Source organism: Salmo trutta, chromosome 9 (genome assembly GCF_901001165.1).
Source record: "Salmo trutta chromosome 9, fSalTru1.1, whole genome shotgun sequence".
Lineage (NCBI taxonomy): Eukaryota > Metazoa > Chordata > Actinopteri > Salmoniformes > Salmonidae > Salmo > Salmo trutta.
The window spans coordinates 20,532,969-20,559,790 of record NC_042965.1 but is presented as its reverse complement, the minus strand read 5'-3'; the positions used below and the strand labels follow the sequence as shown (position 1 = coordinate 20,559,790).

General features: G+C 44.6%; 1 protein-coding gene across 2 annotated transcripts; it reads left to right on the top strand.

Moving 5' to 3' along the window:
* Positions 1-7,411: 7,411 nt before the first annotated feature.
* Positions 7,412-26,235, top strand: LOC115200141 (transcriptional activator MN1-like). Of its 2 annotated transcripts, XR_003879481.1 has the most exons (3): positions 7,412-12,179; positions 19,843-19,924; positions 24,418-24,438. XR_003879481.1 is itself a non-coding variant. In XM_029762919.1 (2 exons), exons 1-2 carry the CDS (start codon positions 8,603-8,605, stop codon positions 24,627-24,629), a joined length of 3,789 nt encoding a protein of 1,262 aa, XP_029618779.1. In that variant the 5' UTR covers positions 7,413-8,602; the 3' UTR covers positions 24,630-26,235. The 2 variants fall into 2 exon arrangements, 1 of the variants encoding a protein (XP_029618779.1); XM_029762919.1 differs by lacking the exon at positions 19,843-19,924 and having other exon boundaries at positions 7,413-12,179; positions 24,418-26,235.
* The last annotated feature ends 587 nt before the right edge of the window (positions 26,236-26,822 follow it).

Genomic DNA, 26,822 nt, shown 5'->3' with positions numbered 1-26,822 from the left:
AGGTGCCTGTTAGGGGCTATTAATGCCTGTTAGGGGCTATGGACCAGGTGCCTGTTAGGGGCTATGGATCAGGTGTCTGTTAGGGGCTATGGACCAGGTGTCTGTTAGGGGCTATGGATCAGGTGCCTGTTAGGGGCTATGGACCAGGTGCCTGTTAGGGGCTATGGACCAGGTACCTGTTAGGGGCTATGGACCAGGTGTCTGTTAGGGGCTATGGACCAGGTGCCTGTTAGGGGCTATGGACCAGGTGTCTGTTAGGGGCTATGGACCAGGTGTCTGTTAGGGGCTATGGACCAGGTGTCTGTTAGGGGCTATGGACCAGGTGCCTGTTAGGGGCTATGGACCAGGTGCCTGTTAGGGGCTATGGACCAGGTGCCTGTTAGGGGCTATGGACCAGGTGCCTGTTAGGGGCTATGGACCAGGTGCCTGTTAGGGGCTATGGACCAGGTGCCTGTTAGGGGCTATGGATCAGGTGCCTGTTAGGGGCTATGGACCAGGTGCCTGTTAGGGGCTATGGATCAGGTGCCTGTTAGGGGCTATGGATCAGGTGCCTGTTAGGGGCTATGGATCAGGTGCCTGTTAGGGGCTATGGATCAGGTGCCTGTTAGGGGCTATGGATCAGGTGCCTGTTAGGGGCTATGGACCAGGTGCCTGTTAGGGGCTATGGATCAGGTGCCTGTTAGGGGCTATGGATCAGGTGCCTGTTAGGGGCTATGGACCAGGTGTCTGTTAGGGGCTATGGATCAGGTGCCTGTTAGGGGCTATGGATCAGGTGCCTGTTAGGGGCTATGGACCAGGTGCCTGTTAGGGGCTATGGACCAGGTGCCTGTTAGGGGCTATGGACCAGGTGTCTGTTAGGGGCTATGGATCAGGTGCCTGTTAGGGGCTATGGATCAGGTGCCTGTTAGGGGCTATGGACCAGGTGCCTGTTAGGGGCTATGGACCAGGTGCCTGTTAGGGGCTATGGATCAGGTGCCTGTTAGGGGCTATGGACCAGGTGTCTGTTAGGGGCTATGGACCAGGTGCCTGTTAGGGGCTATGGACCAGGTGTCTGTTAGGGGCTATGGACCAGGTGCCTGTTAGGGGCTATGGACCAGGTACCTGTTAGGGGCTATGGACCAGGTGTCTGTTAGGGGCTATTAATGCCTGTTAGGGGCTATGGACCAGGTGTCTGTTAGGGGCTATGGACCAGGTGTCTGTTAGGGGCTATGGCCACCATTTAGAATGCCGACTCCAAAATACATGGACATGGCAAAAATGTAATGGCTGACCCCTCACCTCCATTCTCAGTACTATATCTAAAAAAACAAGTTCTCCTTACACAGGTGGTGTATATACTGTCCATATATTAGTACACTGAAGGAAGACTAAATGCTTGCTGTAGGTTTCTGCGCGGTGCCCTCCACTTGACTGTCCATGTAGGGTGAGAGGCTGTGTTTAAGAGGAAGAGGCATGGTTGGTGAGCCTTTAACTACTGGCTCAGTCCCTGCATCATGCCTTGTTCGTTTGACCCCCCTGGGACTGGATTTGTGCAGGGGCCACAGGTCTTCAAGGGGTGGGGAGTTATTTTTGGCCTGGTTTGGATGGCAATGATGTCAGTGTTTCCTCATCTTTCGAGCTGGGCTGAGCCTAGCCCCTGAGATTCTCCTGAGCTTCCTGTTGTGCAGAGAGAGGTGGAAGAGGTGGGGACCTTTAAAACAGACGGGGACCTCACTGCCCACCGCACCCCTCCTCCCCCCAACAGAATGGCGTTCCTCTGGATGACAGATGCTGCTTAACCCTTGGTGACCCTGTGTGCTGAGATGGCCGAGCTGACTGACAGAACAGCTGAGGACAGAGAGAGACTGCTGCACAGTTCCCCACTGCACAGGACGCTGACCCTAAAAAGGGAAGGAACTGTCACTTTGGGCGTCCCCCCTTGGTGATATATGTCTAACTGAGGAAGAGCTGTGTTAACACCAGCCATTAAAAAAGGGGCGAGGAGGGACATTTACTATCTTGTCTTATTGAGCAGAATATTGAGACAAATTGGCTATTAAATCACTATAGAAATGTGTGTAAATGTGACAGTGGTGACCAGCCTCAGGACTGTCCATTGTCATGCTGGATTCATCATCACAGTGAACTCTGAGGGTAAAGGGGAAGTTTAGTTTGTTTGACTAATCTTGGTGTTTTTTCTTCATGTTAAGTTTGGTCAGAGTTACAATTAGTTTGAGAAGTTGTAAGGCAAGTTAGAAATACTCAAATGGAAATAAATACAAGTTCATGGAATTTAAGAATAACTAATTATGAATCAACCACTCCTATAAGACAAAATGTCCAAGTTACTCTTTAAGCTCACTTTAATTCCTGCAGTCACATGACTAAATTGCTCTCTAGTGTCCTCATGGGTGGAATATTATTCATATGTTTCATCATTTCATAATTAATAAAGTAAAATAAATTAGAACACAGAAAATTCTGTGTTTCTATGTCAAACGGTTTTGTTATATTTCAGTCTTCTGTGATGTACAGTATATAAAGTATAATATTGGGGTGCCAGCTCAACATTGAAAACATTTCTAATCTACATCTGACATGTTACATTTGTGTACTTTTTCTAAGCCCATAACCATGTGTGTGAGCTGTATACTTTTGTTTCAGAGTAGATTTGTTTAAGACTACCAAGAAACATTCTGTGTGACCCCAATTTGGCCCACTGCAGTAAAAGGTTACTTAGTAATAAGAGTGTATACTGTTTGCTATGGTAAAACCCAGTAATAAGAGTGTATAATGTTTGCTATGGTAAAACCCAGTAATAAGAGTGTATAATGTTTGCTATGGTAAAACCCAGTAATAAGAGTGTATAATGTTTGCTATGGTACAACCCAGTGATAAGAGTGTATAATGTTTGCTATGGTAAAACCCAGTAATAAGAGTGTATAATGTTTGCTATGGTAAAACCCAGTAATAAGAGTGTATAATGTTTGCTATGGTACAACCCAGTAATAAGAGTGTATAATGTTTGCTATGGTAAAACCCAATGATAAGAGTGTATACTGTTTGCTATGGTAAAACCCAGTAATAAGAGTGTATAATGTTTGCTATGGTAAAACCCAGTGATAAGAGTGTATAATGTTTGCTATGGTAAAACCCAGTAATAAGAGTGTATAATGTTTGCTATGGTAAAACCCAGTAATAAGAGTGTATAATGTTTGCTATGGTAAAACCCAGTAATAAGACTGTATACTGTTTGCTATGGTACAACCCAGTGATAAGAGTGTATAATGTTTGCTATGGTAAAACCCAGTAATAAGAGTGTATAATGTTTGCTATGGTAAAACCCAGTAATAAGAGTGTATAATGTTTGCTATGGTACAACCCAGTGATAAGAGTGTATAATGTTTGCTATGGTAAAACCCAGTAATAAGAGTGTATAATGTTTGCTATGGTAAAACCCAGTAATAAGAGTGTATAATGTTTGCTATGGTAAAACCCAATGATAAGAGTGTATAATGTTTGCTATGGTAAAACCCAGTGATAAGAGTGTATAATGTTTGCTATGGTAAAACCCAGTGATAAGAGTGTATAATGTTTGCTATGGTAAAACCCAGTGATAAGAGTGTATAATGTTTGCTATGGTAAAACCCAGTGATAAGAGTGTATAATGTTTGCTATGGTAAAACCCAGTGATAAGATGATGCTGTAAGAGAGATCAACATCTCAGGATCCTACACTGTTCCATCAGCCGTCATTCTGTAGTGAATTCATCATCAAACATACTCCAAACTCCCTGACAAGCAGTATACAGCTGCACTTTCCCTCTCTTACACACACGCTCACATCGCTCTCTCTTTCTAGCTCTCTTGCTCTGTTTATCTCTCTCCGAGCGCTGTGCTCCTCTCCTTCACATAACATCCTGTCAGCTGCATTGGCGTGTGCCCCAAGCACCCCAGAGCCTGCCTGCCCCCTGCCCCTACCCCTGGCACCCCCTGGCCTGTCCACCACTCTGCCCATAACCCCTGCCCTGGCACACAGCCCCGCTCCCCTGGGCGGAAGGCAGGGTCTGATGGAGGGCCTGCTTCATCACGCTTTAGACCTATTTTCTTTCCCTGCAGAATATTTGTGTGAGAAAATCTGTCCACTCCTGCTATTCTTCTCTTTGGCCTCACTCCCTGTTCCTGTACTTTCACCTGTTTACCCCTAACCTGGCCTCCCTTTTGTCCCCTCTGTAGGTGTCCACCTTTAGAATCTACTCGTCTGACATCTCAGCCCTGTCCAACTATACCTAGGGGGTTCAGGCGGAGAGAAAATGCTGTCTAGATGACGGTGCATGTACTGAGTGAACATCCTTTCAGTGACATTTTGTATATCATTTTTATTTCAGACACTTGCTTTACTGGCCAGTTTCATAGCACACATTTGCTTTGACTTGAGTTTTGGATTAGGGTTTAAGACACTTGGTAATACAAACCCTCTTGTGGATAAAATGAAGTGGGGGCTTTTCCCAGAAAAGTCTGCTTTTGTGAAAACACTTCCAAATGAGTTAATTATATAATATCTTAATCATTTTAGCAAGGTAAAATTACAAGTCTTTGGTTGAAATTCATCTGTGGGTTCACCCCTGGCAAAAGCCCTCTTTGTTTGGGAGGAGTGCAATGTTCAAAAGGAGCAGGAAACATGATAGCACAAACTCCCCGCTCGCTTCTCTCTGTCTATTTATTTATTTCTCTCTCTCTCTCTTTCTCTCTCTCTCTCTCTTTCTCTCTCTCTCTCTCTCTCTCTCTCTCTCTCTCTCTCTTTCTCTCTCTCTCTCTCTCTCTCTCTCTCTCTCTCTCTCTCTCTCTCTCTCTCTCTCTCTCTCTCTCTCTCTCTCTCTTTCTCTCTCTCTTTCTAAAAGGAGGCCTTAACTGTGTACTGTACATCGCTTTATGACTTTAGTCAAAACAGAACAGGCTTTAAAATGTAGATACCATGATATCAACTTTATTTCAAAGATTCTTTGATATAGGTCTAGCACTAGCAACATAATCTTAGGCTATACCTAAAGTATATTATTGCTGCCTTCACCTCATACGCTGTTGATGCTGTCTCCATACCTTGTTCTGATGTCTAGCGCTAGGTGGCACTGTGCCTTTTTGATAGAAGTGAAATACTCGCTCTTATTCACCTCTCGAGGAACTAGTCCTATGCAGACAAAAATTAAAAAAAATCACCGTCCCCTTCGAGAAAGTCACAAGGATGGATCTGTTAGTCCTACATATGTGGTAGGCTATGCTTTCCACTCCCTATATATAAAACACACGAATAGAGTATGAGATATGCGTTGCAAAATGAATACGCAATAGCCTATTGGTAGGCCAGTAGTAGCCTAGCACATATAATCTCAGATTAAAAACAAATATGCAACACCATATATTTATCTCAGATGCGTTCTAGCTCCATATTAACTAAACAGAGGAATGGGGGGAGTATCACGGGGAGTAGTACAAAACGCTCAGGGTATGGTAGACAGGCTAATAAAAACAGCCCTCTACGGAGCTGGCTTTCAAATTGTTGCATATTTCACAACAAACTACCTTAGTCATATTTGGTTTCATGTAGCCTATTCCATTCATTTGTGAAAACATCGTCAAATGGAGAGTAGGAGTTGGCTGTCAGCTACATTAATATTTCATCCCCTACAATTATTCTTAAATTGCAAAAGGAAAACACTAACATTGCTGAAATCTTTCAATCCCACGGTGTGTCAGTTTAGATTCAATGCGTCCAGAGCGCCAGATCAGAACCCAAGCGCACCACAGGAAACAAAGCAGAATCTGGAGTTGTTTCATTTTTTTTCATGAACTATTTCCATTAATGTCTTCATTTTGTCGGACGAGTCCTTTTATGATCGACAAAGTGCATCCTGTGCAATTGCAGATGCGCCTGTCTAAATTGATATTTAGAAAAAACATTAATTTGGGCAATTAGCTGGATGTCTTTTGAATTAGAGTTCATTTAAAAAAAACGCAAAGGTAAATCATCTTGAAGACTTCTTTCAAACACATTATTATTAGAACTATATATAGGGTAGGCTACAAAAGTTGATGAGGACATTACATTTGAATTGCTGTAATATATTTAGCAACCAGTAAAATAACAGTACATGTTCTCTGGTTCATGGTCTATTTCATGGTCTATTTCCCGTGCATTACTTATTTGAACTGTGCATATTTCACAAGAGGTTACTTTGCTTTTTGTAAAAGTTGATAGCCTACCATTTCAAGCCTGCAGATCCGTAAAGCCCAAACGTGAAAACACGTATATGTGAGATATTATAGAGTGCAAAATATTATCGATTATGGTATCCTCATAACACAATCCAGTAGATCCGAGGCCATTGATCTTTTAAGGGGGATTTTTTTCGTGGGGTAACAAACAAATGCTCTCTGTCAATTTCAATTCAATTTCAATTCAATTTCAATTCTCTCTCTTTTTCTATCTCTCTCTCTAGCTCTCTCTCTTTCTCTCTCTCACGCACACACTATATTGACTAGCCTATCCTAAAATACATGAACATCCAATCGTCCATAGGGCCATATTCATTTCAATAGTTCTACAGCCCTGTTGTCGCGATGGGATGTGAAACCTCAATATATCACTATTGTCACTGGCGCTTGTATTTTGATCGGATATATCTTATCTCTCAGCAGCAGGCTTTAAATCAAAGAACACCCCCTCTTGTGCAACAATAGGCCAGTCCGTTTCAAAGACCTCAGAGGGCAATGTTGCAGGATTAGCCTAGAGGGCAATGTTTCAGGATTAGTCTATAGATAGGCCTATCACGCTTCTGAAAATAGCATGATGCATTTACATTTGATTGTTATTTTCAGAGTTTTTATAATAACATAAGTATTACAGGACTCTACGTTTTAGAAAGGTTGACTTGGTCGTTTAATTTGCCTGCTGTCCCCTTCATTCCAATAAACATAAGATAAATGGCGATTTGAATGATTCATTTATAAAGTAAACAGATTTATGGTAATAGTCCAGTTAATCTGAATGGAAATGTTAATCTGTTTTGCGTTGACAATACAAACTCCGGGCCAGTGATTGTGCTCCGGCATTTGTTTAAGAAAAGCTATTGTGAGACCATTTCCCTTTGACTGAGTTTAAATTAATTTCCTACATCTCCATTTCTATCAACAATTAAGGAAATAACATAGGCTTAATTTATACTAACATATAGGAGTTTATTCATTCACAAATGTATGTGATCTAAAAACACACAATGAGATTGATCTCAAATTTAAAAAAAAAAAGTTTTTGCATAGGCTATATAGATCATACATTTAAAATACACTGCAGCAAGTAACACACCTGACATGGGTTAGAATACACTTTATTTGAGAACGGCGCTCTTTTAAGATACACGACGTTACTCTCTCGTTCTGTTTCTCATCCACATCTTGGACCACCTTAAAAGATGGTCCCTCCCTCGGCATTGGCGCTCCGCAGCCTCCGATTGGCGAGGACCTCATGGATGGAATTGGTTGCAGAAATGCAAAACTTGTTGCTGGCTCCCTGAATGCGTTGATCTCACACAGCGCCAAGCGCCAGACAAGAGTGTGATCTATCTCTGAATCGCTCCAAGCTGGAATAGACAACATCAGAATCGGGAGCAGAAGGAGCGCGTTATAGCCTACAGAGTGAGAGAGAGTGAGGGAAACAGCCGATAGAGGTTCCGCGCCTTCTGGGCGCTTGGAGGGCACATGACCAGGACCGGTTGGACTATGCTGTCAAGCCGCTCTGTGATGGTGGAGTGCGGGTAGTGAGTGCTGGAGGCTCCGGGACACGGTGGTGCAAAAGCGACTCTCCAGATAGCCATCATGACTGGGCTGGATTTTCCCTCCGGACTTGTAGAATTGCTTATAGTTCAGTAATAAGACATTTCACACAGAACTGTGGGAAATGTTTTCTTTTGATTGCAAAACAACGACCAATTAGAATTGTGCAGGTTGCCGGTGGATTTCTATAGAATGGGATCTTGAAAGGACACTCCAAACTGTGCGTCCTGGGACATTTGACAACGAACTGGAATAATGAAGTGGACGAAGAAGATAGTTATGTGTTTATTTCAATTTTCATAAGCCTTGTGATCTCTGTCATCATAAATCAAAGAAGGGTTTTTTGTCAAGTTTGTAAAGAAGAAATTTGCTTAGAAAACTTTGGAATATGATATTATATCAAAGTCACATTGCAAGCGAAAAATATTTTGTATCGTTTGTAAATTAAAGGAATAAACCAAACGCCTATAGAAATAGACGGAAACGAGCAAGGACAGACTGTATTTGCTTGCTTCGTTGTCCTCTCCGGTTTATTTTCGCCACAACACTTTAGGGACAGTTGGATATTGGAAAAAACTATGAGAACTTATTGGGTGAGTGAACCGATTTAAGATCCATTGGCTACGTTTTAAATCAGAACTTTTAAGATATCAAAATATCTGGCCTATTGAGGCATTCTCTTCTATTTTCGTTTTTGTCCTCTTTTTTTGTGTGGAGATTCACGGAAAACAGACTAAAGCTAGACTGCCTATGCCAGGCGAGCTGGCTGTCATGCAGGATTGATATCGGGAAGTATGTTTGGGCTGGAGCAGTTTGGTTCTCAGATTAATAGCATAAACCCTGGCCAGTCGGAGAGAAACATAAACCAGCCAAGACTGAACATGAGCTCCCATTACAAAACCCCCGGCTTTCATACTGGAGGCCCGCCTGGAGCCGTGGAGCCGGGCATGGGCCCTCTGAATGAGCCTCCAATGCTCGGGCTCAATATGAACATGAATGGGGAGCAGTACGGCGGCTTTCACCCGCGGGGCCACTCGGACATGCATGCAGGCAGCGGAATCCAGCAGCAACAGCAGCAGCAAGGACCCATGCATGGATTTTTCAACAACCAGCAACCTCATCAAGGCCATCCCCACGGCCACCAGTCTCACCCTCACCAACACCACCCTCATTTCAATGGGAACTTTGGAGGCCCAGACCCAGCATCATCCTGTCTGCATGGTGGCAGATTGATGGGCTACAACAACAGTGGCATGGGGCCTCAGCAGGGCTTTGGAGAGGGGTTTGACCCCATCGCTGAGGGCCAAGCAGGGGACGGCTTCTCCCAGCAGCAGCAGCAGAGATCTGGTAACATGTCTGAGTTCCAGCACAACGGCCCCCCTAACGGCAACCACGCTGTCCCTGCCCCCTGTCTACCCCTGGACCAGTCACCTAACCGGGCAGCATCCTTCCATGGTCTGCCCTCCTCTTCCTCCTCAGAGACCCATGGTCTGGAGCCTCGACGGATGCCCAATCAGGGTGCTGTGGAGGGATTAGAGTATAATTTCCCCAGCGAACCCCCAACTGGACATTTTGAAGTACCTGTATTTTCCCCCTCAGAATCAGAGTCTCAGCTTCCCCACTTTGGGACAGGAAGGCCGGTGGCCGGTGGCAGTTTCCCTGGAAACCCTGCCATGGCTCGGACACCGGGTATGCAGGGCATCTCCAAAGGGCACCAGCAGCCACCCCCACAGCCCCAGCAGCCTCAGCCTCCCCCACAGCACGGAGTGTTTTTTGAGCGCTTTGGGAATGGCCGTAAGATTCCCGTGGGGATGGAGCTGGGGGTCAGTGCTAGACACCCTCTCATGCAGCAGCAGCAGCAGGCTGGTTTGATAGCGCGACAGAACTCATGCCCCCCTGGCCTCCCACGGCCCCCCCAACCTGATCCGGGCTCCATTAACCCCAACATGCTGGACGGTGGCGTCATGATGCCTGTCCAACACAACCAGTTTGAATATCCTATTCACAGACTGGAAAATAGGGGCCTGCACCCCTATGGGGACCCCATGTTTAATATGCAACAGCCGGCTCCCCCTCCTCCCGCCCAACAGCCTCCGAATCAGAGGCTGCAACATTTTGACTCTCCTTATATGAACATGGCTAAAAGGCCCAGATTTGAGTTCCCTAACGCACACGGAGGGGAGAATTGTGGCACGTGGGGTAGTGGCATGCACAATGTGCAGGGAATGGAGAACCACCTCTCTCCCTCGGCCTACCCTGGCCTACCTGGGGAGTTCACCCCACCTGTGACAGACGGTTTCCCCCCGGGTCCACTCCAGCACGCTGGGCCTGAGCAGCAGTCTATGCAGCAGCGGCAGAATGCGGCCATGATGATCAAGCAGATGGCCTCTCGGAACCAGCAGCAGAGGATGAGGCAGCCCAGCCTGCAGCAGCTGGGTCACCACGGCGACGTACCTCCGGGCCCCATGGTTCATGGAGGCCCAGTGGGGAGCATGCCTCAGCCCAACTTTGACAGGGAGAATGGGGGCAGGATGTCCAACTTTGAGGGTCAGAACCCTCATATAACTCAGGAGAACTGGTTCCCTGGTTCTCACCCACCAGGGGAGATCATGTCGCGGCGTATGGGGGTAACGGGTGGGGAGGCTGTAGCCCACGACATGGGGCTTCAGCAGAACGGAGTCGGTATGATGTTCAGGCCGGGCATGAATGGGATGGGCATGCAGGAGCCAATGAGGATACCTGGAGATGGACACGTACAGGCTCTCCACTCTCCTGGTATGCACCCCCAGTTTGGCAACAACATGGGCAATCTCTCCCAGATGCAGTCCCCCGGAGCCGGGGTAGGACACCCCAACGCACCATCAGAGAGGCGGCCGACTGACTTCCCTGCCGGGCCTCCCATGGGATCTCAATCAACGTTTCCTTATGGAGGGGTTAACCGCCAGGGGGCATCACATAGCAATCCCCAGGGGGTGAACACCTCACCAGGGAGCTACCCTCCACAGTCTGAGTTCCCCCCAGGCCAGCGATCCTCTGTCAGTAAACTTGGGGCACTCTCCCTGGGGAACTTTAGTAAAACCAGCACTAAAGACAATGTTTTTGGACAGAGCTGCCTGGCGGCCCTTTCCACGGCCTGCCAGAACATGATAGCTAGCCTAGGGGCCCCCAACCTAAACGTAACATTCAACAAGAAGAACCAAAATGAGGGCAAGCGAAAACTGAGTCAGACGGAGCAGGACATTAATAGCAGCACAGTTAACGGGACCGGCAGTGCTGGTCCTGAATATTTTCAGAGCGGCACTTCCCAGAACAGCCAGATGCCTGGCAACGGGAATAGCAACATTAAGCCTGCAGGTCAAAACCAGACGCTGCAGGGGGAAGCCAGTGCCCTCTCCCCAAATTACAACATGGACGCTACCCCATGCAGTGAGGGGAAAGCAGCAACAGGGAATGGGAGAGGGAGAGGGAGGAGAAAAAGGGACAGTGGGCATGTGAGCCCTGGGATCTTTTTTTCCTCTGACAGCGGAAACCCTGTTGTAAGTCCAGGCCAGCAGCCCCCTTCAGCTGGCGTTGGGGAGAGGGGTGGGGGTACGCCCCATGAGAAACCCCTCCCATCCCCCTCCTGGGGAAAGGGAGGTGACCTTATGCTGGGGGACCAGGCAGACCTGATGTCTTCTCTGGACAGTGGCATTCAGAGTGTCACCAAGTCTAACAGTAACTCACCGCGCATAGATTTTCCTGATGATGTCAGCGCCCACTACGGCAACGAGGATGAGGTGTCCTCTAGCTCAGATGCAGGAGGTGCTCCTGCCTCCAAGCCCATCCGCAGCCCGCACATCACCGGCTCACCCAAGCTGCAGAGGGGGGAACAGGGCCTGATGAATGGGCAGAAGCCCCTAGGCATGCAGGACATCACCAATCACACTACCTCGACACCCGACAGCTATGGACTGAGTGCTGGTGTGGGGACAGGTGGCAATGGAGTCGGTCACCCGGGCACACCGGGGATGGAGCAGGTACGCACTCCATCCAGCACCTCTGGCCAGGATGACATCCACCCTCTGGAGATACTGCAGGCCCAGATCCAGCTGCAGCGCCAGCAGTTCAGCATCTCAGAGGACCAGCCCCTGGGCATGAAGAATGGCAAGAAGAGTGGTGACTGTCTCTCACAGAACGGAGACAATGAGCTGGCGAGCTGCAGCCCGGATGCTGGGAAGGGCTCAATGGGCACTATTGACCTTGACACTCTGATGGCAGAGCAGCACGCCACCTGGTACGTGCCCAATGACAAGGCCCTGATGGATGGGCCAGAGGATGACAAGGCCATGGCACCCTGGGAAAAAAACAAGAGCCAGAATAACAGCAAAGAAGGTAATTGAATATGCTCTATGGTTATATTTCCCACTTTGTTTTACTATATGATTAGTACTGTCTTATTGCTGTATTTACACACACGCGCGCACACACACACACACACACACACACACACACATCCTTCTAAGGCTGTCACTCAACATATCAGCACATAAGCCCAATGTTGTTTTGCATTCCCGATGAGCAGAAAATGATGAATGCTAGACTAAAATAAGTCAGGACTTCCTTTGTGCGTGTAGCCTATGTCTGCAGTTATTTGAAACATAGCTGTTCAATGGAAACAGGTAGATCAGGTTTATCGAGTTTTATATGTAGGCTAGAAAAATACATAAATCATTTATTATGTTTTTCTGTGTGCCTATAGGCCTACACAGGGGAAAGGCTATTGGACCACAGGCTAATTAACTATTCGAAATGAAATAGCACTAATCAGGAAAACATTTTAAAACGGATTTATTGTGGTTCTAAATAAACATTAAATTATCATTTGGTGCGTGTTATGGATTATTCTATTGTTGAGGGACTTCAAAGGAACAGCGCGAGAAAAGTAAACATTTCCTGTGGTTCTTTATCTGGGTTTTCAGCGTGAACAACTACACTGAGAAGATTAATAGGTTTCTGAGATGTGTTTTCACAGCGGGGTTTCCCCTCCATACATATCTGTTTGTTTTTGTTATTACTATGGGATAATAAACGGGATTGGAGAAAGTGGATTGATTTTAGATTAGCCTACTATTGGAAAGGGCAGCATTGTCGGGATATATGAAGAAGAGTGATATTACTATAAACAAGAGTAGCCTATCTTAAGCTTTTTATTTCGAACTTTTTTCCCCTCCTAAATATGATGTGTCCTCGAACAGATTTGCATTGAACATGATAATATGAAACTAATAGAAAATAATAATATAATAATAATGGATGCGTCATTCACATTTTCTAATTTGTTTATAACTTTTGGTTTTATTGTAGACTATTGCCAACCACTTTTTCGCCTACACGGTTCAGGAAAAAAATTGGTTGGTCATGAGATACAAATGCTTATTTTTTCACGAACAAATGTAAATTCTAGTATTCTAGTAGCCTATGTCACGAAACTGTTGTAGCCTTTAATTTGAAGTGCTTGTTGAAATTGGTATAGTGTGATTAGAGACGCTGGCTGGCACTTTAAACATTTTACGTAAGCGGTTTGAAATCCTGTCAATCAACGTTTGACATTAACAGCACAAATAATGTTCTCCTGTCTTTGGATTACCGGTCATACATAAGGCATCTGGTTTGGAAATGAAATAACATGCATTTAAAATAATAATAATAATAATTATTATGACCTATTATTATTTCCTATTATTGTTTATATTAGGACTGTGCTATAGCTACAACAGGGACTTGGATAATAAAAAAACACGTTTTTTTTCCTTCAGTTTAATCCAGTGCTGAAGGTACTTTTTATTGACTGCTCCTCCATCAATCAAAACCTACTTCAAATAAATATTTAAATTATGAATTCAATATTGCTGATTTATGTCGTATTTTAAGTCGCAATATTTTTCTGTGCAATTGTAATGTCTTTTGTGTCTCGATATTTTTTTCTGAGGCCACTTTTTTTCTATAGATATAGAAAATATATAGCAAGAATGAAATGGTAGTCAGTCAGTGCTGCAAAAGGCGGTAGGTCGCAGTGAGACGTTATTAAATCGCTACCGCCAGAGACGAGACACCAAAACTCCTTTTCTCTTGTGAATAGGTAGCCCCCAGCGCGTATTCACTATCCCTTTGTTCTGGCTAACTGCGGGAGCTGAGAGGAGAGGGGGGCGCAGGGCACGGAATCTGGAGTCATAGCGCATTGTTTAGGAGGCAGAGCAGTCAACCAGACACATTCTCGCCTTGTCCATAGTTCATTTTTTCAAGATCCACATGTCTTAGCAAGGCGCACTTATTCTTCAGAAAATGCACAGCAACAGCCACTTCGATTTTGTTAAAGTATTTCTCTCCCGTCTCTCCTATCTCCGCACATTTTTTCCTTCCTCAATTCAGCTCCTTGCAAGCACAAAACCCATGCTGCTCGGCTCGATCGATAGCTAGTTAGCACAAATCACGGATCTTGACAGTTTCTCATTTGAGTGCTACAGACGGCAAAGATGAAAAAGGGTTGAGGTGTGTTGCTGGATTTTGAGATTGAATTGGATGTTTTTCAAGAGACGCGCAAAATCCTATGCATTCAACGAAACGCTACGTTTCAGATAAAGATACATAGGGCCTTATGGTTTTAGTTGCACATATTCAGTAGGCTAGTAAATATTACCCCTATAAGCACAATCGATGAACAGTTATATTCTCTTGGAAAATGCTAAAGACCAGGATTCTGAAAGTTATTTTGGAAGATTTCATAGAACACACGTGTCAAACTTATTCCGTATAGGGCCGAGTGTTTGCGGGTTTTCGCTCCATACTTGTACATGATTGACAAATTAAGGTCACTAATTAATAAGGAATTCCCCTCACCTGGTTGTCTAGGTCTTAATTGAAAGGGGGGAAAAAAACAAAAACCCGCAGACACTCGACCCTTTGTGGAATGAGTTTGACGACCCTGTCATAGAAATTTGAGCTTGAGCTCCGTAGAAGTGAAAGAAAAATATTGTAGGAATATGTCAGTATTTTTGAAGTTGTGGAATCTATTTCTGTTTGTTATTGATGTCTTGTTGCAAGTCCACCAGCTGGTTAACAGGTGAACACTAGTAGTCATTGCCTGAGCCTAAGAGTTACAGTGACAGTTTAACAAAGAACATTTTTTTCCCGAATCGTCTTGTTAGTTATCAAGGTTCTCAGTACAGTTCACCAGATAACTTATAGTTATCCTATATTATAGTAGTAGTAATAATAATAATAATGTTATAATGCTAATGATAGTTGTCTACAATTTGAAAAATAACACTTTTTTCCCACACAATTTCATTATGGTTCCTTTCTGTATTCCTGCATGATGTGGCTAATCAATAAAAACGTTTTAAGATCACACATTTCGATTGAATACACAGCACATTTTGATAAACAAACACATGGTCTGATCATATGTTTTTTTTGTATTGAAGTTAATCCTATGACTCCCGTGTAGGTGTTGTGCACCACTAAAACCAATTTAGTTTAATATTGTGGCAACCCGCTTTCTTGGTATCTGTCTTCATGCCCCTGTCATATCCCCCATCACAGTGTCCTGAAGCTGGAGAGGAGGGGGGGGGGGGCTGCGTAGGTCCTGACATCCTGGGAACAGCTTTAATAGTGGGAGTCCTGAGTGATTGTGTTACTTGGGCGCTTTATAGACTGCATTCAGTGTTTTTACGGGAAGTTGAGTTTAACTGCCCAATTGAGACAGGTGGGTTATGGGCCTCTGTTTATTTGGGGAGGGGGATGGTTGCAGTGACATTTGGCAATAGGCCTCCCTGTGTCTATAGCAGGGGTACGGGTGGTAGTGGCATGGGGAGGAAAGAAGCTATGGTGTTTGGGGCTCTGTCACTATAGGTGAGGTCTCAGCCAGTGCAGGAGTTGGGATCACAGAACAGACTGTATTCTCATATATATTGTTAATGGAGGTAGTGGGTGATTTTTTCAGGCCAGAAGTGCCTCATAGGTATATGGAATTTGATAATATTGTTGCATTAAACAATACTGTTAAAGAAAAATCTGAGATTGAGCATAGATAATGAGAAAGTCCAGCTTGCCTGTTTGGGAGTGTGTTGTGTTGTATTTTCTGTGTTGATGTCTGTTTACCCTGTGTGTCTCAGCTCTCCCTGTATGAGTTCCCACTGTGGTTGTTTAGAGACTGATATGTTTGTCAGTAACTTCCCCCATTGGACCCATCCATAGCTTATTCTGTCTGTGTGATAAGCTACCATTCAGCCAAAGCTATTCACTAAGACATAGTAATGTCTATTGTAGGCATGAGGCCCATATACTGTATGGCCTCCATATGCCAGTGGTTGTATATGTGAATGAAGGAACTTGGTTGCGTTTTCAGCAAAATGATGAGAATGCATTTCCCCCTCCTTTTTCATCTCCTTTTCTCTATCTCGTTTTCTTATACCCTCTTCGTCTCTCCCTCTCTGCTCCTTATGTTATAGCCAGGACCTGACGGTTTGTTCTGAAAGACGTGCACACTCTTGATAACAAGCAACTTGTCGCCCTAGGAAATGATTCAGTTGGTTTTCTTTTTCTTTTTTTTTTGCTTCCGTTTTGACCACACAGTGAAAGTTATTTACGGTGTGTGTTATCACTTTGTACATACTGTGCTAGGATCTGTCCTCTGGATTAATACGGTGTCTCATGCAACAGAGTGACTGTTCTAGTGGTGGTGGAGTGACTGTTAGTTAGAGCATGCGCTGGCTTGCTGTTGGCATGTGTAGGAGAGCAGTGGGTAGAGAGGGGACTTTTCATGCTCAGACACCCTGATTAGGAGGCAATTTAATCCAGTGCAACAGGCATATTGACATGCTACCTAAAGAGACCTAGGAAGAAAGGAGAATGTTCCTATAAGACCACCCCACCTTCCCACCTCTCTTAGTTTATTAAAATCATACTTATATTGACATTTCATTCCAGCGACAACTCATAAATCACATGAGTAATTTTTATTTCCCTTTTTTCCTTTCTTAAAGCAGAAAATAGATGTGATTGACATTTGGTTGAATGAAGAGAAAACAGCTTGGGGCGGTCCATGTTCCAGATCCCTCCTTGCAAGGCGTTGCGTATTGACTTCCTGAACAACACACACCCAGGCAGCATAGTGTTCTCTGCACTCTCCCGTACTGCAGTTATAATAATCATTATCATAATCATAGCAATTAGCCCTGGTGATATTCTTCTCAAAAGTGCCAATTCATCCTCTGGCACCTTCTGTGAGTTAACTTGGTTATTGACAGATACAGAGAGGCTAGTGAGGATACAGAAGGAAAGTGAGGTGTGTGTGTCTGTCTTTTGTGAGGAACATATTATAGCTATAGCTGCAAACGGCGCAAAAGTGCAGACAATGAGAAATTTGAAGTTGGACCTTTCCACATTTTTATGCATTTATTTTCTTATGTCTCTTCACAAAGTAATTTCTGTCTCCCTTTGTGAATTGATCCCTAGGGTTGAAGGAATATCACACAATTCCTACACTATCAGCATGAATCAGTGGGCATTAGGACTGCTTTCACCATGTAAGTGTGTGTGTGTGTGTTCTTCCTTACCCCCCATCGACAGTTTCCGGGGCCAAGACAAATATGAGACGCATGCAAATGGGTCTAGCAGCTGGAGGGACCAGAGGTGTATGTGTGTGTGATGAAGACATGGAAACTCGATAGTGTGGGTTTATCAGCTGTAGACATCATGTTTGATTTATGCAGACTTGGTCACAGGCTTGTGGTTTCAGACCTTTGCTCAGGTGTCTTGTATGCTGGAATAAACTCTCTGACTTGTAGTGAAATGGAAATAGTTGCTGGTAGTCACACCTCTCTCAGTTCCAGCTCTGAGAATTCATCACTGTATGATAAAATGATCTGACAAGTTATGTCAGGGTTCATCACAACTTATTTTAGCTTTACGGCAGTTTGGCCTGCTTTACGTCAGTTTGGCCTGCTTGAAGTACAACCCCCTCTAGTATGTAGTACATCCACAGTATACCCCAATACATTTGTAATTATCAGTACTAGTGATTAACTGCTAGCACGTATAACACTGGCCTAGCTGAGTGCAGTAGTAGCATAGTTAAGCTGTGGAGAAGTGTGTAGTCTCCTGTCTTATAGATATTGCAGCTCATAACAGGACATTACATGGTTTCTGCTTGTAGTTTTGATTGTGTAAAATCTAGTTTGAATATTTTGTTTCTTCTAGATGGTACTGTGTATGTGTGTATCCACTGAATGCTGGGGCCTTTGCAATACATTTACCACCAGTGACAGTCAAAGGAGGAGTGTTAAAAAACGTCTTTGTGACTGATGTAGAGAGAAAAGGATGAACAAAGGTTCCATGCCTTTTGCTAGCTGGATTTCTGACTCTTCAAAATAGCAGTTTTGTTTTCCCTGGGGAAGAGCGCTGAAATAAAATCAAACTTGTCTGTGTGTGTGGGTGTGAATATTCCCCTTGGAATGGAAGGCTGAGTTTATCTGGGAGATGCAGGGTGGGGGGGTGGGCACCGGAGGCTCCGATTGGCTGAATGTATGTGACACGTTTCCTAATGTCCAGGGTCTTAATAAGCCAGTGCCCAGAGGGACTGGAAAAAACAAGGCATCTACTATTCCTGTAGAAAATGATATATATTTTTATATGTAGCTACCAACAATCCCAGTAGAAATGATTTTAACATAGTTTGTGAGAAATGCAAGTTGTCTTTATCAATTAAATAGACTATAATCCTTAACACTCCCTCTGTTCAGCAGAGGTGTACCATGCTAAAGCTACTAGTGTGTGTGTGTGTGTGTGTGTGTGTGTGTATGTGTGTGTGTGTATGTGTGTGTGTGTGTGTGTGTTGTCATACCGCCAGGAACAGTTATGTTATTTGGCATACAGGTAGTCGTCAGATTTCTTTAATTCGTATTGAAAAATTGACAAATGAGTTATGACACCAGAGCTGTTTCTCTTGGGAGAGAAGAGGAGAGACTGATCGAGTACTAGCGAAAGTGAGAGAGATGGAAAGAAGTTTCTCTTTTTTTCTGGGAACATCTTAGGTTTCGACTTGCGAGGTCGAGCAAGATGGTAATGGCTGTCATTTGCCTTACTGTAAAGAGAAAAAGAAAGAAAAATAAGTCTTACATTTTCTCCACAGTTCCATCCTCTGGACTTTCCTTATTTCTTTTTGTCAGGGCAGTTTAGATACTCGGATGTTAGAAACAATCGTTCGGATTTTTTAAATAGCACATTTGAGTCTTTTCAACAGTGGAACTGTCATCACTAAAGCTTAATACTGTCATTATACCACACAGCAATATCACCTTTAACTCAATAATTATATCTTCTTTACAGTTTTAACATTGTGTTTTTTCAACATTGTGTTGTTATCTTGGAAATGGAAAAGGATTGATTATATTTGACATAAAAAAATAATAATTGTAATAATATTATAATGCAATATTAATAATAATAATTGCAACCAGTGCTAATTATTTTGAAGACATTATATGTACATTTCCAAGTCAATCTTTATTTTCTTCAATCAAGGGTCAATTTATTAATTAATAACAGGATAATTATTATTTCAGTCAATTATATTCAGTCATTTGATTTCAAGTGGTAAACAATTTCTATCACAAAAACATGAAAGTTTAAGATTCCTTGAATTGACCACCTAACTTCCCATATTGAGGACTAGCTGAAATAGGGATTGTAATGTTAAGGGTTGTGGCTGAGCAAGTCAGCCCCCTAAACCCATTCCGATCCCCCTCCTCTCCTAGCGTCTCTCTAGCAGATGCTCCTAATCCCTACATTTCCACTGTTTTCATGAGTGGTTGGGGTTTCCAAATGGGCCAAAAATACATAAACAGAGTGTGTAGTGACGGGCTGAAACAAAATTGAGAGCGAGACGTAGATCAATATGTCACCTACTTGGATGACATGGATGACAGGTCCTGGACATGGTTTTGATTTATGCAGGAGGTACTAAATCACTTCCCGTGTTCCCTTTTGTGTCTAGTTTCCTAAGCGCGTCTTGCAGCCTGAGGGGGAGGTGTGTGTACGAGGGGATGGCTGAAGGGAGAGAGTTTACTAGAGAAGGGGTGAGGAGGAGCGACCGGGCCAAGGCCTGCCTGCCTGGGCAAGTTTTTTTCCTTCTTGTTGCAGGCCAGGGAACAGAGAGGAAATTCAAACCAAAATAACCCCTGTGCCCTCGCTTGAGAAATGTGCCCCCTCCATATCCACCCTTCTCTGAGGGGAAAGGTCAACCTGTGGCAGTCGGGTTGAGTGGGGGTCGGAGAAGGCCTCCCATGCCATACTCCCCGACCCCAACTACCAACCCCCCAGGCCACCATCAGATACCTGGGTCATACCTCCAGTAGTTCCCGTATTCCTCACACAGGGATTCCTGTACCCCCTCACCAAGCTAGTTGAAAGCAGATAACAATGATTTTGTATATATATATTTTGGTGGTTGTGATTTAATGTGAAGCCTTATTGCTCTGCTGGTCGGTCTGCTTAGTGCAGTAGAGAGGCGCCGGATCACAGGTCCTGCTCTTAGGTACCATGAGCCTTCAGGAAAAGTGTTAAAGACCTAAATGACTAACCTTTAAAGTATGCTCTATGATAACAGAAATGTTACGTCATTTTTCTGTGTTCTTTACCATCACTCCTTTGATTGTTGAAAAAACAGACTTTGTATCTGTGCATTGTGATGTGTGCATTGTGCTCCCGAACTCACAATCTTCTCTAATGTCCTTAGTGTTAGTTTTTTATCATAGAAATCCTATTAAATGAAATGTGTATTATAATTTCTAATTGTATGGTTGTTATGCTAAAGGAATCTGACCTGAATTCACTCACTGTCATAGGAGCAGAGGCCTCTAGGTGCTTTTATCAGAGAGCGGCGAAGGCTGATTGGGCTGGTTTGTGTTTGGTGAGGGTAAGGTCGAGCCCCGGGGAGCACAGGGTTAAAGGTGAAGTGTCGTCATAGAAGTATAGCTTGGGATAGAATGGACCTCGGAAATCAATGTGACGGCTCTGTGAAATTCTCTGGCTCCGAAGGAGAGACCAGCGAACACCAAGACACACACACACATATATATATATATATATATATAGTCTTATTTAGCATATGTATATACATATATACATATGTTTCTAATGCACACACCTGCACAAGGACCTGGTACACAATGTGCATTTAGCTATCATAACACTTCATTTTTAACTGCATTTACAACATAATAATTACCATTAGCTTCATCAGTTTACATTAATCGTTTAATAAAATGTTTAAGTTGACAATTACAGTTAGATTGTGAGAATATGACATTTATTTTCGTTCAATAAGGATTCCTTCCCAGTGTTGTTTACAGACTTAGTGAACTGATGGCATGACGTGCACTAGATTCAGGCCGTCAGCTTCCGACATATTGGTGTCAGCCAGACAGAGAAACCGAAACAGAGCAGTGTGCTGTGCTGTGCTGTGTGTGTGTGTGTGTGTGTGTTCTCTTCACAGCACGCTAGTGGAAAGTGTTGTTCATCTGTGTATATCGTCACGAGCTGTGTCTGTGTGTCTGTGTGACGGCTCTATAAGCCTACGTGGAGGAGTCACACTGTAAATCACACACTTTTAGAAAGAGGAGACCGAATAGAGGTGGATTAAAAAACTGAGCGTTTGAATTGCCATGGTTATCTTTTTTGACTTGTAATATGGTTAGGGATATTTAACTGTATTTGTGGTTCAGCTTAGTTGGTTGTGATATTATTGTTTTCTTCTTTATTGGGTATTCGCCCTGTGTGATGCTAAGCACTCGTTGTCTGAGATGAATAGCCTATCACTGAGATATTACTGTGGATATGAACAGTACGCTGCATGGCAAAATAATGTGAGTCATTGAACAGCCTTAACAAGGTTTTATTGAAAAAAGATTCCACAGCTTGTAAAATGTCACGGTGATTTGGGATTTAGGCCTGTGTGATGTAGAATTTCACACTGCCGTTTCCACTTTTGAACAAATATGGTGCCGTGGATAATGCTTAACATTTAAGTGTAGCGTGTAGATTTTCCACCAAAATTCCATCTCTCTGGGCTCCCAGGGTATTACCTAGAAATATCCACAGATACACTACGATTGACTGGTTTACTCCTTAAATGGAGAGCTTAGTATTTTTTCAAAGAAAATGTTTTTCTGCTTGTAATAATACAATTTGAGAGGTACAGTGTTTTGATTATAAAAACATTTTTTTTTAAACTAGGAAATTGGTGGCAATCACTACATTGTAAATGATTGTTTATGTGAAAGTATTTTTTGGGGAACCAATATCATTGGTAATGCTTATGTTTTTATTTTGATAAATAAAGTAACGTGGTCACATGAGCTCACATCTGAGCATGGCTCTGGGACAGTGGGAGTGGATGCTTTAGACTGTGTGTTTACAGTCCTTGTCCTTGCATGTATGAGGCTGGGGGCCATGTCTGTCTGTTTTGGGACCATGCAGACTGTGTGTGTGTGTGTGTGTGTGTGTGTATTTGTGTGTGTGTGCATGCATGTGTGTGGAGCGGCAGCTGAGGGCTGGTGTGGATATGGCAGCAGTGGCGGTGGTTGGCGGTGTGTTTTGTGGCTGTGTTGTCAGATTGCTGTGTGTCAGCAGAGAGCCAGGGGAACGCTTGGCTGCCTATTCAGGCCGGTGTGGACCCTGCTGTGCCCAGCTACCATGGGCTGTCGGCGGGTGCTGGAGGGCACAGTGCTGGGGATGGGAGTGGGGGGTAGGAGGAAGCACTTGGAGAGGGGGTTGTGGTCCAGGCTCACTGAGTGTGGGTGTCAGCCATGCAGAGGTGTATGGCAGGGCCCTCTGGCAAACGCTGGCCCTTGCCACCATCACCACTAATCCCCACCCCACACACCCGTCCCCTCCCCCTCTGCCTTCCTCTCTGCCCCACCGTCGCTCCGCTTAGTCTCCAGAGTCCTTTGGTGATTTGTGCGTAGGAGGAGGGAGAGAGACGCGGGAGCGGCGGGAGCTTGGCTGCGTGACCTTTTACCAAATCCCTCCGCTTTTCCATTCCAGTGGTCGCGGCCCAGACAGGCTGGGGGGCAGTGCTGCCTCACTACCTCCCTGCCTTCCCGGCCCTAGCCTGTCCACCCTGCCTCCTTCACTCTCTGTCCTGACCTGGCCTTGTTTCTCTGGCTGCATGTTGTTAACACCGTGTCATAGTTGCTCCAGGGAAGTAAAGGAAGGGAGAAATATATACAGAGAGAGTGAGAAAAACAAAAAAGCATTTGGGAAGAGAGAGAAGAGATAAAAGGAAAGTGTGACACAGAGACTGTTTTGAGGTCAGAGTATTTTTTCTCTTCTTCTCTCTCACTGTTCTGTCACTTTGTTGAGTAGTGAGGTGGGCAGATCAGAGTAGTGATGGTGTGATGTACAGGCCCTGTGCCTAGAGCAGAGTGTGTATCATAGTCTCCCGTCTCTGACGCCTGTACCTCAGCATGTCTGAGCTATTTAGAGCTTGTCTGTCTCTGCGGCTACGCTCCCACTCAAAGCAGTAGTAACAACCTGGGGCTGAGGAACACAGCAGAACAGTGTTTTGAGTGCTAAGGACAGATGGGAATAGCCTGATTGATTTTTACAGCAGGTATCCACCATGTTCACACACTCTTTATTTAGAATGCTCAGAGCATGCTTGGAGGCAGACCCCAAACGCATGATGCAATGCTGCAGTCACCAATGGGGCTTACTGAAACCAGCGATAGTAAGAGTCTGACAACCTCTCTCTCCCGTCATCTCTACCTCTAACTCCTCGCCATTCTCTCCTTCCTGCCCCTCCTACTCTCCTAGAATGCTGCGGGTCTATATCATGGCAGATGACGTGTGACGCCATGCTTTTGTGTATAATTTAGCCTAGTACTTTCTGTCCTTGTCAATCTTCCTCTCGCAAATGTTTTCTTACACGACGCAAGCGATTTGACTCGGAGGATGGGTTATGCATCTCAACCGGCAGCGTTCCCCTTGTCCCTCTAGCGTCGCACGGCTGCTTTTTATACAACCTTCGATAAACCTATATATGGATTTTCTGGAAGCTTGGTTCCATTTAATATGGGTTTGACACCTTGGTGACGTGGGGTCGATACTGCAGCAGGGTCATTATACCAGTAAATTAGGTCATGCAGAGTTAAAGGTCAGCCTCCTCACAGCCCTCTGACCTCATGACCAGAGGTTAGGGAGGAGTGCTCCCCATTTGCACGGGTGACCGGGACTGAATGTGTGTGTGTGTGTGTGTGTGTTTCTGTGGTCCTCATAGGCAAGGAGAAGGTGGGGGATGGGTTTAGAGCATTGTCGTTTTCCAGCCAGTAGGATGGGGGTGAGAGAGGGAGAAGGAGAGGGGTTGTTGAGGTCATTTTACTGCACAGATTATGTGTGGGATGAGAATTAGGATCTAATTTAGGGATTTTATGATTAATTCTAGTGTTGACATATTGACTGAAGATGTTTATTTTGGTTGTTGAGGATGAATGAATTTATCCTTAATGTTCCTCAGTGCTGGCCCACTCACTAACCCTCTCCTCTCTCTGTGTTTGTTTCTCCTGTGCAGAGTCAGAGCTGTCTCAGAGTAAGGCTGGAGTAGGGGTGGGGGCCCCGGGGCCCGGAGGGGGCAATGGGGGGAGCCACCTGCAGTGCCTGTCCGTCCACTGCACAGATGAGCTGGGGGACAGTAAGGGCCGAGGGGGGCCCGTCTCCTCCTGGCGCTCCCTGCACTCCGACATCTCCAACCGCTTTGGGACCTTCGTGGCTGCCCTGACCTGAACACAATCAGGGCAGCCCAGGAGATGGAGGGACGATCAGAAGAGAGAGAGAGAGAGAGAGAGAGAGAGAGAGAGAGAGAGGGGGTGGAGAGAGTCAGAGGCAGATGATAATGAAGATGACAGCAATGATGAGGATGACATAAAGGTATTGATGATGAGGATGACGTAAAGGTATTGATGATGAGGATGACGTAAAGGTATTGATGATGAGGATGACGTAAAGGTATTGATGATGAGGATGACGTAAAGGTATTGATGATGAGGATGACGTAAAGGTATTGATGATGAGGATGACGTAAAGGTATTGATGATGAGGCGTCTGCATTGGCTCTCGCCTGTTCAGGGAGAGAAGGACATATACACACTCATACACACACATCAACACATACACACTCATGCTCACACACACTCACACACACTCTTGGGCACAAACACACACACACTCACTCATGCATCGCTGGACTATACAGCTTGGGCTCTATTCAGTGGTGCCCACATCTGGAAAACCTCAAATCATCCTTTTAGTTTTTTGTTGTTTTTTGAAGAAAACAGGAGAAATGTCAATGGAGGAAAGGAAAAAACTAAAACTGAAAAAACAGAAAGACAAAATGTCCTTGGCTGTATTGGGATAGCAGTGTTGAGTCTCTGTTCTGTTACATTCTTTAGACATGAAAGTAGTCTCTTAGTATTTGGGAGCTCTGTGATTAAAACCCCATCCTCACCAGCTGTACCCTGTACCTGTACTCAGAGACCTCCTAGCCGTGGTTCTCTCTGTGGGTTGGACGTGGTACCACCTACCATGCCTGCCCCCAGCCTAGTGTATAGATCACTGAGCCTGGGCTTGTGTATGGCCTCAAGCAGAGCCACCCTGACCCATACTCACCCGTTGAGGGACTCTGGTCGTCTTGGTCAGCCAGAGTTTGGAGGATATGTGTGTGAACCAGCCCTTCCTCCCTCCCATGGCTCTCAGGGGTACAGGGAGAGGAGAGCAGCCCTCTCACCAGGACCTCTCCCTCAGGCCTGGAAGCCCATTGTCACCCAGAGACACAGGAACCTGATGAGATTTGGACATTTTGAGCCACCGTACCTCACCAGGCCATCCTCCTGGTCCAATAGAACTGGCCTGGACCCTGAAACAGGGGGAGGAAGAGTGGGAGGGAGATGGAGAGAGAAATAGTTTATTTTTGGTGTGGGTATCTGCAAAAAGGAATTCCTGAATACAAATTCCTCTCTTTCACTTATTTCCTCTTCTATTTAGCTTCGGCTCCAACACAGTTATACAATACAGCCAATGTAAACTGTAGGGGAGGTCAAGGAACCATTTAATAAGGGAATTGAAAAAGGAATATTGGTATTGCACATGTAAAATAAGAGAACATTTGCTGTGTGTTAGGCAATCTTGTAACCTTTAAATAAAGCTTCTGTTGAATTTGAATTTCTGAAAAAATAGATGGAGGCCTGTGACGGCATCTTACGAGCTGTTTCTTTTTTGTTTTCTTTTTTTAATAATATGTAAAGTGCAGTCGTCTGTTTTCCTGCATATTGTATATATCTGTATATGTTTTATTGAGTAACTAAATAACAATAAATATGACGTTAATGGTGAATTTTATGATTGCTTGTTTTTATTAATGTTGTGCCCTTATATTTGTCTGTCATAATAACAAAGTGGCAATTTATGAATGAAAATAATATTTAATACTGTATAATAATAGAATAATGGAAATATTGCTATACTCTGAAGATATCTCATATATATATATATATATCACAGAAATATTCATTGTGACAAGTTTGTCTGGGGAGGTTGTGGACTCTAGTCTAAATCAGCAGCATAAAACAACACAAAGTAAACTGGCATGAAGATATTATGTAGTAGTATATAATAGTCTTCCTCTCTCTCCTCTCAGCATTTTTTATAGGCCTACCTCATTGCCTGTCTCGCCTCGCTCTTTTTCTTTTCTGCCCCATCCCCATCTTCCTCACCCCCCCCCCCCCCCCCCCAGCTCACTCTCACTCACCTGCTCTTTATGGGCCATCTACATGGATGGTTAATGGTAATCAATAGCTCCCCAGTGTGCCAGCCTTGAGGTGGGGACGTCAATGCTGTCTAACAGGGCTAGTGATCAGCCAGCATCCCCGCCATCGTCCTGCCTGGGAGACATGCGCGCGCTCACACACACACACACACACA

Bases quoted from the DNA above. Each gene is read 5' to 3' on its own strand.
- LOC115200141 (XM_029762919.1), top strand. From the start codon at position 8,603: ATGTTTGGGCTGGAGCAGTTTGGTTCTCAGATTAATAGCATAAACCCT. The intron at 12,180-24,417 runs GTAATTGAATAT...TCTCCTGTGCAG, and splicing joins CCAGAATAACAGCAAAGAAG to AGTCAGAGCTGTCTCAGAGT.